Source organism: Dendrobates tinctorius, unplaced genomic scaffold, assembly GCF_039654945.1.
Source record: "Dendrobates tinctorius isolate UK_male_01 unplaced genomic scaffold, ASM3965494v1 ptg000011l, whole genome shotgun sequence".
Taxonomy (NCBI): domain Eukaryota; kingdom Metazoa; phylum Chordata; class Amphibia; order Anura; family Dendrobatidae; genus Dendrobates; species Dendrobates tinctorius.
This window is the reverse complement of record NW_027361679.1, coordinates 58830621-58845673: the sequence shown is the minus strand read 5'-3', so window position 1 is coordinate 58845673 and position 15053 is coordinate 58830621. Positions and strand designations below refer to the sequence as shown.

The 15053-nt window shown below is 44.9% G+C and overlaps 1 protein-coding gene across 3 annotated transcripts in view; it reads left to right on the top strand.

Annotated features, from left to right (window-relative positions):
• CENPC (centromere protein C) overlaps window positions 1-14379 on the top strand; it is a 274172-nt gene extending 259793 nt beyond the window's left edge. For all 3 annotated transcript variants that reach the window (XM_073542563.1, XM_073542570.1, XM_073542556.1), the window contains one exon: window positions 13518-14379. In XM_073542563.1, the coding sequence (XP_073398664.1) occupies window positions 13518-13594 (77 nt within the window). In that variant the 3' untranslated portion in view covers window positions 13595-14379. The remainder of the gene's footprint in view (window positions 1-13517) is intronic.
• Window positions 14380-15053: the final 674 nt, after the last annotated feature.

Genomic DNA, 15053 nt, shown 5'->3' with positions numbered 1-15053 from the left:
GCATTGAGAAGATCGGGAAGGCTGCAGCAGCCACCTGAAGGTGAGAATCACTATTTTTTATTTTTTTTTTAATTATTTTTAACATTATATAGTTTTACTATTGATGCTCCATAGGCAGCATCAATAGTAAAAAGTTGGTCACACTTGTCAAACACTATGTTTGACAAGTGTGACCAACCTGTCAATCCGTTTTCTAAGCGATGCTACAGATCGCTTGGAAAACGCTAGCATTCTGCAAGCTAAGTACACTTGCAAAACGCTAGTTTTGTGGGAATATGCATGCGTATTTCCTGCGGCAGGGAGTTGCGGAATTGCCGCGGAAATTTCTGCGGCAATTCCCAACGTGTGCACGTAGCCTTAAAGGGAATCTGTCACCACATTTTAGGCTTATCGGCTAAAAATATCATTGGATTTAGTGTCAGCTATGCATTGCCCAACTACTTTTGAAACCTAGAAAGGGAAGCTATATGCCAATAAAAACAAGAAATTTTATTCAGATTCATTTAAAATTAGCATAATGGATAAAAAATTATCAACAGGGATAACAATACAAACTAGATGTGTATTTCCTGAGGGAAGTACAGATAGTGCTTTGAAATGGTGCCCGGGCTGCCCCTTTGAGACTTGCCTGCTGCCCCTGCAAGACTTTCAACTCAGGATCCGTTTTAACTGTGGTGCCTCTCAGGGGCCACTTTGGCCTGTGGGGCCCCTCAGGGTCCGATTTGGTGGGCGGGGCCCCTCAGGGTCCAATTTGGTGGGCGGGGCCCCTCGGTCTGATTTAGTGGGTGGGGCCCCTTAGGGTCTGATTTAATGGGCGAGGCCTCTCAGGGTCCAATTTGGTGGGCGGAGCCACTCTGGGTCCGATTTGGTGGGCGGGGCCACTTGTTCTGATTTGGTGGGCGGAGCCACTCTGGGTCCTATTTGGTGGGCGGGGCCACTCAGGGTCCGATTTGGTGGGCGGGCCCCTCGGTCTGATTTGGTGGGCGGGGCTACTCTGGGTCCGATTTGGTGGGCGGGGCTACTCTGGGTCCGATTTGGTGGGCAGGGCCACTCTTGGTCCGATTTGGTGGGCGGGGCCACTCTGGGTCCGATTTGGAAGCCAGGGTCGATCAGCCTCCGATTTGGAGCCTGGGGTCACTCAGCTTTCGATTTGGCGCGCCGGCCCTTTAAGAATCACTTAGGCGTGTCGGCCATTTAAGAGCCAGTTTGGCGCACTGGGCTTCTAAATCCACTTTGGCGCACATTCTCTCTCAGGGGCATGCGTCATGTGATGAAGCTAGATTTGCATTTGTGCTCTGGGTTTCGCTTTAAGAGCTGATATTATCTGACAGAAACTCTGTCCTGCTGGGGTCATGAAAAGTTCGTAGGCGTTGGCATAGTAACTGGGAGTGCCTACGCACATCAATGAGCTTAATTGCCATTTGAATCGCCTCGGGGCATGTTTTCCCTATGGCAACATTTTCCCATTGAAATGCACTGAGGAAAATATTTTTTCAAACGCAAATTGCGCAAAAACTACCAATTCGATCGACACGAAAACTACTTAGCACACCACTCGTGGACACTGGCTTTGAAACGACACCTCAACGGAGTCTGTGCGTGTAGCGGTTCGGGCCGCATTAATTGCGGAAAATCAACTGAATAATAATAAGAAGCAGAAGAAGTTAGCAGCGTTCGGATTACAAGTGCAAGTGCTGGGATCTACTGTAGTTGCTGCATTTAGTTGACATGCTTCCCCTGGATAAAGCCAACTGCGAAACGCACGTCGGGGTGCCTGACACTTCAAGATACAGTGTTTCAACCCTTCAACCCTGCTTACGTTCATTTATCTTTTCAGCACTCAGCTCACAACTTACTTTTTAGCATTCGCTCTAAGATGGAACCCATAGCCATGTACTTTGCTTGCACTTTAGCTATTTCTTGGTTAGTGAATGAATAATATGTCCTTCTCACTTTTTGCCTAGGGATGTTTGCCATATACATGATTTCTCTTGGAAGCTATTTTGTTGCTCCTTATACTGGACAATATATATGCATTTTTTATCCCTTGGCTATATGATATTTTTTGTGCAAAGGGAATTAGTTCGCTACACATTCTGCCTTTCTCTTTCTTTGTGGCATTTTTTGTATTGTTGTCCCTATTTATAATATTTTAGCCATTATGCTAATTTTAAATGAATCTGAATAAAATTTCTTGTTTTTATTGGCATATAGCTTCCCCTTTTGCTTCTTTTGATGTATGTATTTTGGAAGTGCCTTATTCTAGGCAATTACATAATTTGAATTATTACTTTTGAAACCACCTGACTCCTCATGTATCACCCATAAATACCTTTTTTATTTCACATGCGCTGTATGTTAATGAGATAGGTCCGGTCCGATAGCAGTTGTCTTTGATCCTTCACTCCACCCCTCCTTGGCTGCTGCACCCAATAGTTCTTGTAACTTTCATAGTTTGCAGCCATATTTTGCGTGCGCATTGCAATGTGCTCTCGCGCGTATGCAGTATGCTTTGCCCAACTGCGGGCATAGCCGGAAATAAGTAGTGCGCATGCACATGAGAATAGTAAATGAAAGGCATTGTCAGCAGCAGACTACCAGCTGTCATGATAACCCATTAGTGCCCCACAATCATGTCATGGGCATGCCGTTGAGAGCATGGAATGACGTGATTCCTGCTTGCATGTGTTAAATGCTGCTGTCAGATATTAACAGCAAGTGTTTAACAGGTTAACAGCCGGAGGCAGAGCTCCGCTCCACGTGTGACTCTTAAAGGCTCATGATGGCTGATTAAATCAACAATCATGTGCATGGAAATAGGAAGGCTTAGGGATATGACTTTTGAAGTACGTGCACATCAAAAGTCGTGAAGGGGTTAACATTTAGCATGGTAAGGTGCTTGATGCTTTATTATTTTTTAATGCTGTGTATTAGTCAACTTATTTTTCTACGGTATGCATAGTCCCATTGTAAAGCAGCAGCCTTGTATACAGATCCCTGATGCGTTGATGCGCTTAGCTGGAAGATTCTGATGACAAATCCCCACCAAATTTCTTCATTGGGCAGAGTTGTCAAGTGTACTGCGTCAATTCGGATAGTGATACTCCTTACCCTTCTCCAAATAACCACATTTGAAACCATTTTAACCCAGCTGGATATTAATTCTATTTGTGTACTAGAGTCCATACAGCTTCTATTTGACAACTTTACTTAGAGGAACGGTTACAGGATTTGGGAATGTTTAGCTTGCAAAAAAAGACTGAGAGGAGACTTAATAGCTGTATACAAATATCTCAAGGGCTGTCACATTGTAGAAGGATCATCTTCATTCTCATTTGCACAAGGAAAGACTAGAAGCAATGGGTTGAAAATGAATGGGAGGATATTAGAAAATACTTTTTGACTATTAAGGTGATCAATGAATGGATCAAGCTGCCAAGGGAGGTGGTGAGTTCTCATACAATGGAAGTCTTCAAACATAGGCTGGACAGACATCTGTCTGGGATGATTTACTGAATCCTGCGTTGAGCAGGGGGTTGGACCAGATGACCCAGGAGGTCCCTTCCAACTCTACCATTCTATGATTCTACTATTGTAGACATTCTTGGTGCGATTTGAGAACAATTATGTTGCAGAAATAAGATTCAGGTGACTGCATTTCCTTGTACTCATGATTGTTGCCTATAACAGGGTTTCCCAACTCCAGTCCTCAAGGCACACCAACAGATCATGTTTTCAGGATTTCCTTAGTATTGCTCAGGTGATAATTGCTTCACCTGTGCAATACAAAGGAAATCCTGAAAACATGATCTGTTGGTGTGCCTTGAGGACTGGAGTTGGGAAACCCTGGCCTATAAATACAAGTCACTGAGCATTAATTTTGTAAGAAACTGTTGTGTCTTGGTGAAACCACATCAGGTCTACCAGTGAAGCCTGGCACAGCAAAGACCGGTTTTCCTTTAAAGCAGGGAAAAATTAAAGGAAAAAAATATTTCAGTGGAGATCTGTAATGATGTCTTGAGAAGGGAGGGGACATCCATGTAAGAAAAATATATAGCAATAAAACATTTATGGGTTTAGGAATATAGTGAAACCACCAAAAAAGACTGGTTTAAAAAAAAAATTTTTTTTTTTTTTGTGTGTGAGTTCTGAAACAGAAGAAACTATATAAATTGGGTGTAATCATATCAACCTACAGTATAAATGAAGTATTTCAATTGATATATATATATATATATATATATATATATATATATATATATATATTATACACACATACAGCTCTGGCAAAAGTTAGGAGACCATTGCACAGTTTTATAAAAATCAGCTTCTCTACATATCTGACAGCCATTCCATTCCAGTGTCAGTTGAATTCCAACCAGAGTACACCTCATTCTACTTAATGTGCTTCTGATTAGGTGACCACCTGAACCAAATCTTATTAATGGAGGAAAGTCTAAAAAAAACCCTGATGTGGTGTTCACAATCCTTTTGCAATAGGACAAGCTGGATGGCAAAACAAGGGCTAGTAATATCCCAAAATTAGTAAAAATGAAAAAAAATAACTTTTAGCCATGCTAAGGGAGTTGAAATGAAAAGTCTTGAGTGAGGAAAAGAAGGGCTCAATTCTGGCTTTACTAGCAGAGGGATACATGTTGCCTCCATCCTTAAAATTTCTAAGACTGCAGTCCATTACAACAAGGTCAAGCAGCAGACATTGGGGACAACAAAGCAACAGACCGGCAGAGGGCGAAAACGACTCTCCACTGACTGGGATGACCGTCATCTTATTCGAATGTCTCTCAGCAACCGCAGGATGACATTAAGTGACAAGGAATGGCAAATGGCAGCTGAGGTGAAGAGCACGGCAAGAACAGTTCATAACAGGCTCCTAGAGGCAGGGCTCAAGTCATGTAAAGGTAGAAAAAAGCCTTTCATTAATGAGAAGCAAAGGCGAGCCAGGCTGAAGTTTGCCAAAGACCATAAGGATTGGATCATAGAGGACTGGAGTAAGGTAATCTTCTCTGATGAGTCTAATTTTCAGCTTTGCCCAACACCTGGTCGACTAATGGTTAGAAGGAGACCAGGAGAGGCATACAAGCCACAGTGTCTTGCACCCACTGTGAAATTTGACGTTCGGTGATGATCTGGGGATGCTTCAGCAAGGCTAGAATTGGGCAGGTTAATCTTTGCAAAGGACGTATAAATCAAGCCGCATACAAGGTTATCCTGGAAAAACAGTTGTTTCCTTCTGCTCAGACCATGTTCCCCATCTCTGAGGACTGGTTTTTCCAGCAGGACAATGCGCTATGCCACACAGCTAGGTCAATCAATGTGTGGATGACGGACCTCCACCTCAAATCCCTGTCATGCCAGACCTGACTCCCATTCAAAAACTCTGGAATGTAATCAAGAGGAAGATGGATAGTCACAAGCCACCAAACAAAGAACTGCTTAAATTTTTGTACCAGGAGTGGCATAAGGTCACCCAAAAGCAGTGTGGAAGACTGGTGGAAAGCATACCAAGACGCATGAACGCTTTGATTAAAAATCATGGTTATTCCACAGAATACTGATTTCTGAACTCTTCCTGAGTTAATACATTAATATTGTTGTTTCTAAATGATTATGAACTTGTTTTGTTAACATTATTTGAGGTCTGCAACCACTGCATTTTTTTGTTATTTTGACCACTTCTCATTTTCTGAAAATACCGTATTTTTCGTCCCATAAGACACACTTTTTTAAAAAAAAAAATTGGGGGGAAAATGGGGGTGTGTTTTATGGTCAGAATATACTTACAAATCCGGTGCTGGCGGCAGTTCCGATGCAGCCTCCCTTCCCAGGCTGGTGCGGTGGTGGTGCTCTGTGGTGCTGCAGTGGCGGGGCTCTATGGTGCGGCAGGCCTCCACTGGCATTTCGTGAAAGCCTCGCAGCTCCGTTCCTGCAATGCGATGCGGTGGCCTCCGGGAATGCTCAGATTCAGATCTCATCCCGAGTTGTCGGGATGAGATCTCGTTGCCGAGATCTGAATCTGAGCATGCGCCACCCTTGGCGGCCATATTCCCGGAGCCACTGCATCACAGCAATGGATCTCGGGAGACGAGGTCTGAGCATGCGCCATCCCCAGCAGCCATTTTCCAAGAGGCCACCGCATCTCAGCAATGGAGCTGCGTGAGGCCTCCGGGCTTTGACGAAATGCCGGCAGTGCCCCCCAAAGCTGCACAAAGCCGAAGCCCCCCCAGCACAGAGAGCCTCACAGAGCACCGCTGCCGCAATGAGGTAATAGGGATACTTCACTTACACCTTCCTGATGTGCCGCCTCACCTCGTCATCAGGACCACTCCCCCCCACTATATGCGGTGACCACAGATTGCTCCGCATCCGCCCTATAAGACACCTGACTTTTAAGAAGATTTTCAGGGGTTAAAAAGTTGTCTTTTACGCCGAAAAATACGGTACCTATAAAGAGAAAAATCTGACTGAAAATTTTGCAGTGGTCTTTTAATTTTTCATATGCATAGTAACATAGTTTTTAAGGTTGAAGAAAGACTTGAAGTCCATCTAGTTCAAGCCATATCCTATCGTAACCTGCCTGAACATGTTGGTCCAGAGGAAGGCAAAAAAAACCCATGTGGCAAACAGTAAGCTTCACATGGGGGGAAAAAAATTCCTTCCCGACTCCACATACGGCAATCAGACTTGCTCCCTGGATCAACGCAGTATCAAGGAAACTAGTGTATATAACCTGTAATATTATACTTTTCAAGAAAGTCATCCAGTCCCTTCTTAAATTTTAGTAGGGAATCACTCATTGCAACATCATATGGCAGAGCGTTCGATAGTCTCACTCCTCTTACAGTAAATAATCTGCATCTGTGATTATGCTTGAACCTTCTTTCCTCAAGACGTAGAGGATGCCCCCTTGATCATTAGAAAGGTCTTTGTACTGTCCCCTCATATATTTATACATTGTAATAAGATCACCCCTAAGCCTTCGTTTTTCCAAACTAAATAACCCCAAGTGTAATAACCTGTCTTGGTATTGCAGACCCCCCAGTTCCCTAATAACCTTGGTCGCTCTTCTCTGCACCTGCTCCAGTTCAGCTATGTCTTATACACCGGAGACCAGAACTGTACGCATTATTCTAAGTGTGGTCGCGCTAGTGACTAGAGGTAAAATTATGTTCTCATGAGCATCTATGCCTCTTTAATGCATCCCATTATTTTATTTGCCTTTGCAGCAGCTGCCTGACACTGGCCACTAAATGTGAGTTTGTTGTCCACCCATACACCCAGGTCTTTTTTAGTGACAGTTTTGTCCAGTGTTTTACAGTTAAGCACATAATTATACATCTTGTTTGTTCTACCCAAGTGCATGACCTTACATTTATCCCCATTAAAGCTCATTTGCCATTTATCAGCCCAAGCTTCTAGTTGTCAAGGACTGTGACAAGATCAAGGGGGCATTCTCTTCGTTTGGAGGAAAGACAATTTCTGCACCAGCATAGAAGAGGGGTCTTCACGGTAAGAGCAGTGAGGCTCTGGAATTCTCTTCCTGAGGAAGTGGTGATGGCCAACTCACTGAATGAATTTAAGAAAGGAATGGATGCTTTTCTTGTGAGTAACAGTATAGAAGGTTACGAATAACTTAATATAATAACATAATATTATAGGTAGATGGTTGACCCAGCTTAGGGGAAGGAATTTTTTTCCCCTATGGAGAAAATTGGCTTCTACTCTGTGGGTTTTTTGCCTTCCCCAGGATCAACAATGCAGAACAGCTGCACTAAAAATAGGCTGAACTAGATGGAACATAAGGTCTTCCTCCAACCTTCAAAACTATGTTACTATGTTACATAAATCCTCCTGTAATATAAAATTGTCCTCTCCTGTATTGATTACCCTGCAGAGTTTAGTGTCATCTGCAAATATTGAAATTCTACTGTATGCCCCCTACAAGGTCATTAATAAATGTTAAAAAGAAGCGGGCCCAATACTGACCCCTGTGGTACCCCACTGCTAACCGTGATTGTTCTCATTCTTTTGTGTGGCACCGTATCAAAAGCTTTTGAAAAGTCTATGTACACCACGTCCACTGCATTTCCTTGGTCCAGTCCAGAACTTAGCTCTTCATAAAAGCTTATCAGATTAGTCTGACAGGAACGGTCGCTCGTAAACCCATGTTGATATTGAGTCATGAGGTTATTCTTGTTCAGATACTCCAGTATAGTATCTCTTATAAAACCCTCCAGGATTTTACCCACCTTGTAGAGGTTAAGCTTTCTGGCCTATAATTTCCAAGTTCAGTTTTTGTCCTCTTTTTGAATATTGGCCCCACAATTGCTATACACCAGTCCTGTAGTTCAGACCCTGTTATTATGGCATCTTTAAAGATTAAAAATAATGGTCTATCTATGACGGTACTTAATTCCTGCAGTACTCGGGCCCGGGGATTTGTCAATTTTCGAGATTTTTTTTTAGACGCCGCCGTCCTTCCTGCTGGGTTAAGCAGGTGATATTTAATGGAGAATTTTTTTTAATCACTGATCATGTTATCCGTCATGGGATTTTCTTGTGTAAATACTGTTGAAAAAAAGTCATTTAGCATATTGGCTTTTTCCTCATCCACCAATTCACCCAGACTGTTTTTAAGGGGATCAACACTATCATTTTTTAGCTTCTTACTATTTCTCTGGTAATGAGTCTCTCTGTCTCATTCATTGCTGTCTTGATTTGCTTTTTACAGAATTTATTTAATCTACTGTATTTATTTAATGCCTCATCACCTACCTACTTGCTTTAATTCTCTTAATGCTTTTTTTTGTCACTTATTGCGCCCCTTACAGCTCTATTCAGCCATAGGGGTTTCCTCCTATTTCTAGCATGTTTATTCCCATACGGTATATATTGTGCAAAGGTCCTATTCAGGATGCTAATAAACGTCTCCCATTTTCTTTGTGTACTTTTATGTCTTAGGATATCGTCCCAGTTTATTACACGAAGATCATCTCTCATCCGTTACAATTTGCCTTCCTGAAGTTTAGTGTCCTTGTAATCCCTCTACTACGCATCTTATTACCCAAGTAACCCTCAAGCCTTATATTTGATATGTGGTCTGGCCTGTTGGCAGGGGCGTAACTACAAAGTTATGGGCCCCGATGCAAAATTTCAAATGGGGGCCTCCCATGCCAAAATACACGGGTGTCTCAGCTCCGTAAATCTCGTACGCGCGCGCCTCAGCTCCGTACACCTCGTACGCGCACGCGGCTCGGCGCCGTACACCTCGTACGCGCGCGCGGCTCGGCACCGTACACCTCGTCCGCGCGGGGCTCGGCACCGTACACCTCGTCCGCGCGGGGCTCGGCACCGTACACCTCGTCCGCGCGGGGCTCGGCACCGTACACCTCGTCCGCGCGGGGCTCGGCACCGTACACCTCGTCCGCGCGGGGCTCGGCACCGTACACCTCGTCCGCGCGGGGCTCGGCACCGTACACCTCGTCCGCGCGGGGCTCGGCACCGTACACCTCGTCCGCGCGGGGCTCGGCACCGTACACCTCGTCCGCGCGGGGCTCGGCACCGTACACCTCGTCCGCGCGGGGCTCGGCACCGTACACCTCGTCCGCGCGGGGCTCGGCACCGTACACCTCGTCCGCGCGGGGCTCGGCACCGTACACCTCGTCCGCGCGGGGCTCGGCACCGTACACCTCGTCCGCGCGGGGCTCGGCACCGTACACCTCGTCCGCGCGGGGCTCGGCACCGTACACCTCGTCCGCGCGGGGCTCGGCACCGTACACCTCGTCCGCGCGGGGCTCGGCACCGTACACCTCGTCCGCGCGGGGCTCGGCACCGTACACCTCGTCCGCGCGGGGCTCGGCACCGTACACCTCGTCCGCGCGGGGCTCGGCACCGTACACCTCGTCCGCGCGGGGCTCGGCACCGTACACCTCGTCCGCGCGGGGCTCGGCACCGTACACCTCGTCCGCGCGGGGCTCGGCACCGTACACCTCGTCCGCGCGGGGCTCGGCACCGTACACCTCGTCCGCGCGGGGCTCGGCACCGTACACCTCGTCCGCGCGGGGCTCGGCACCGTACACCTCGTCCGCGCGGGGCTCGGCACCGTACACCTCGTCCGCGCGGGGCTCGGCACCGTACACCTCACACACTCTCGGCTCCACTATATCCAACCTGTAAACCCCTCCTGACCCCACACACAAACTTACCCTCATCCATAATGACCAGCACATCAGAGTCCTGCATACACTGAGGCCCCTGATCATGTGACCCCTGACTCCTCCCCTCCTGTAACCTCAACACAGGTCCTGTGCACACAGAACAGCCATCATGTGCTCCTGAATGTGTGCCTTTCCCCTGCACTCTGGTCACTGAGGTCTCAGCAGCAGGTCTCATCCTCCATCACTTTCATTAGATTCACTTACAGTGGGGAAAAAAAGTATTTAGTCAGTCAGCAATAGTGCAAGTTCCACCACTTAAAAAGATGAGAGGCGTCTGTAATTTACATCATAGGTAGACCTCAACTATGGGAGGCAAACTGAGAAAAAAAAATCCAGAAAATCACATTGTCTGTTTTTTTTTCATTTTATTTGCATATTATGGTGGAAAATAAGTATTTGGTCAGAAACAAAATTTCATCTCAATACTTTGTGATATATCCTTTGTTGGCAATGACAGAGGTCAAACCTTTTCTGTAAGTCTTCACAAGGTTGCCACACACTGTTGTTGGTATGTTGGCCCATTCCTCCATGCAGATCTCCTCTAGAGCAGTGATGTTTTTGGCTTTTCGCTTGGCAACACGGACTTTCAACTCCCTCCAAAGGTTTTCTATAGGGTTGAGATCTGGAGACTGGCTAGGCCACTCCAGGACCTTGAAATGCTTCTTACGAAGCCACTCCTTCGTTGCCCTGGCGGTGTGCTTTGGATCATTGTCATGTTGAAAGACCCAGCCACGTTTCATCTTCAATGCCCTTGCTGATGGAAGGAGGTTTGCACTCAAAATCTCACGATACATGGCCCCATTCATTTTCATGTACCCGGATCAGTCGTCCTGGCCCCTTTGCAGAGAAACAGCCCCAAAGCATGATGTTTCCACCACCATGCTTTACAGTAGGTATGGTGTTTGATGGATGCAACTCAGTATTCTTTTTTCTCCAAACACGACAAGTTGTGTTTCTACCAAACAGTTCCAGTTTGGTTTCATCAGACCATAGGACATTCTCCCAAAACTCCTCTGGATCATCCAAATGCTCTCTAGCAAACTTCAGACGGGCCCGGACATGTACAGGCTTAAGCAGTGGGACACGTCTGGCACTGCAGGATCTGAGTCCAAGGTGGCGTAGTGTGTTACTTATGGTAGGCCTTGTTACATTGGTCCCAGCTCTCTGCAGTTCATTCACTAGGTCCCCCCGCGTGGATCTGGGATTTTTGCTCACCGTTCTTGTGATCATTCTGACCCCACGGGGTGGGATTTTGCGTGGAGCACCAGATCGAGGGAGATTATCAGTGGTCTTGTATGTCTTCCATTTTCTAATTATTGCTCCCACAGTTGATTTCTTCACTCCAAGTTGGTTGGCTATTGCAGATTCAGTCTTCCCAGCCTGGTGCAGGGCTACAATTTTGTTTCTGGTGTCCTTTGACAGCTCTTTGGTCTTCACCATAGTGGAGTTTGGAGTCTGACTGTTTGAGGGTGTGCACAGGTGTCTTTTTATACTGATAACAAGCTTAAACAGGTGCCATTACTACAGGTAATGAGTGGAGGAAAGAGGAGATTCTTAAAGAAGAAGTTACAGGTCTGTGAGAGCCAGAAATCTTGATTGCTTGTTTCTGACCAAATACTTATTTTCCACCATAATATGCAAATAAAATGAAAAAAATACAGACAATGTGATTTTCTGGATTTTTTTTTCTCAGTTTGTCTCCCATAGTTGAGGTCTACCTATGATGTAAATTACAGACGCCTCTCATCTTTTTAAGTGGTGGAACTTGCACTATTGCTGACTGACTAAATACTTTTTTTCCCCACTGTATATTATCATGCAGGATGGGTTTTATGGATGATTTTACATATAAACACACAACCCCCCCTCAATTATTTGTACCGTTATTTCTGAATAGACTATAGCCCTGTAAATTAACCGCCAAGTCATGGCTCTCGTCCAGCCATGTCTCAGATATCCCCACCATGTCATAATTATGTTCCAACAAAATTAATTCTAATTCCTCCATTTTGTTGGTGAGGCTTCTGGCATTAGTATGCATGCACTTTATATATCTCTCTGTACCCCTGTTCTTTCTTAAATTATTAACTGTTCTAACATCACCCCCCATGCTACCCCCATCCCCAAATTCACTATTTATGCCCAGATCTCTATCTGCACTGTCTTCCCCTCCTATAAAATGAATACCCTTCCCCAGTCGCTTGTTTAAACACTCCTCCAACCTTCTAGCCATTTTTCTCCCCCAGCACAGCTGCACCCTCCCCATTAAGGTGCAGCCTGTCCCTAGCATAGAACCTGTCGCCAACTGAGAAGTCGGCCCAGTTATCGAGGAACCCAAACCGCTCCTTCCTAAACCAATTCTTGAGCCACTTATTAATCTCCCTAATCTCCTGTTGCCTCTCTGGCAAGGTGCAGGCAGTATTTCAGAAAATACCACCTTGGAGGTCTTTGCTTTAAGATTGCAGCCTAATTCCCTGAAATCTTTAAGGACCTTCCACCTACCTCTAACTTTGTCATTTGTGCCAATGTGCACTATGACCGCTGGGTCCTCACCAGCTCCTCCCAGTAATCTGTCAACCCGATCAGCGATGTGTCAGACTTGAGCGCCAGGTAGGTAGCACACCATTTGATGATCCCTGTCTTTGTGACAGATTGCCCTGTTACCCTAATAATTGAGTCCCCCACTACCAGCACCTGTCTGGCCTGCCCTGCTCTCCTATCTTCCCCCATACTCGAGCAGACACTCCTCCGGCTTTCAGAATACATGCCTTGCTGCAGCAGTGCTACCCCTGTACGGATACTCCCCTCATCTGCCAACTTGGCAAACTTATTGGGGTGCTAAATGACTAATATAACTCATCCTAAAGGAAAAAAAAGAAGCCCTCATACAGCTGTGTCCACTAAAATTACTATGGCTCCTGGAATGTGACAATCAATGTTATATAAGCCCATTCCACTGTGCTGGACTGTGTCATCTGATTGTAGACTGGCAGAGGATCATTTAAGGAAGGAGGGAGCTGTCATAAAGTGCTGAAAACCTGTTTACCATGTCATATTGTGTTTACTTGTGGCTTGATATCCACCCGTGCTGTTCATTTACCCTCCAACCGACATTATCATAGTAGTGAATGTGGTGAGAAAAGCCTTTTGGGCTAGCTTAATTCTTTTCACAATTTACTGTACATTACATTCTTTTCGTAAAATTACCAGACTTGTATAGACTTGACTGCGAGAGCCAAGAGTATTTTTAATTTATTGAAAATGCTTTTTTCTTTTTTACAGCTAACAGAAGCAAAATAACAAATCTTCAAGACAAGAAAGCGGTGTTAATATTCACCAAATTAAATGTAGTGTCATAATTTACAGAAGGTTAGAGCAACGTTTTATCTGTGTTGTTGTCCAACTTGTCTGCATTCAGAGAAATCCAAGAAAGTATAAAGTTGGTTGACATTTTAGAAAGTATAGAATTACTATACTTGTTACAGATTTGTTGCTGTGGAAGTAATAAAAATGTGTTTTTAAAACATACTTGTCAATTTGGATTATGCGATTTACCTGCAGATATAGGGTTAATGTGCAAGTTGATGGCGCTAGAAAGGTGGTTGGCCGTCATACTGAAAGTGCGGCTTCAGGGAGAAAATTACTTTATTCCTCCGTGGAGCCGCCAGTTTTCAGTTATACAGGCGTGGCTACAGTCATACCTGGCACTTTGACAACTGGCTCTGCAGTGCATCAGTGCTGAGTCATCTGTCAAAGTGCCAGGGCATGCTTACAGGTACTACATTCTCTGTACTGAGCGGTGACTGTAGCCGCACTGGCATGCGTGTGTGACAAGATTGGTGGCTCCCTGAAGGAATAAAGTTAATTTTCTCAGGAGGCACACTTTCTGTATGGAAGCCAGCACCTTTTGTTATGCTGTTAACCTTCATATTAACCTCCTGGTGTTGTAATTGACAAGTTGTTTAAATTTTACTTCAGTAGTTTTATGTTTTTTTTTTTTTAACATAACGTCCTCTTTTAGAAATGGAAAAAGTTATAAAAATTGTATAAATATGATATGTAATTTAAGTGCAACCTTGTATAATTATGTTCTGGAAAAGTTTTATATTTGTAGTATACAATTAAAAAAATAATTTTTTTTTTCTTTGTGCTTGTACTCCATTTGGGGGGGGGGTGTTTAAACATACAGTATGTCAATGAACAAAGATAAACAATTATTATAATCTACTAGATGGAGGCCTGATGCTATTTCATCAGGAGGGCGGTAATGTCACGATGGGGGCAGGCTTTGCAGCATTGAGAATCTCCCCCATGTGATCACCCACCTATCCACTCTCTTTCCCCATGTGCTGACTTCTCCCTTCTGCGCTCTTCTTTGACCTGTGTACCCCATGTGCTATCCCCTTTGTCTGCTGTCTCTCTCCTTCCTGTGCTGTATACAGTGTATGTGTGTGGTGCGTACGGCGTATACAGTGTGTGTATGTGGTTCGACGGTGTTCTGCTGGTGGTACCGCGCAAGAGGCTGGTACCACCAGCAGTTTCCATATTCAGACACCATCACTTGAGTGTCCCAATATGGCGGTTGGTAAACTTCCACCGCCTGGAATTCTGGGATTCAGACACATCTGGACCGGAACAGGATGTGAAGAGATTACAAGGTAAGTATATATTAGATATCTTAATCCAAAAGAAATTATTAATTCTAGAATAAGCAACTGATGTGCCCAGAAAGGCGAGCAGCCAATTTCACATTTCTATACCTGCTTCTAATAAACTAGAAAGGTGTCCTGAAATCATGGTCAGCAAGTGTTGAATCCC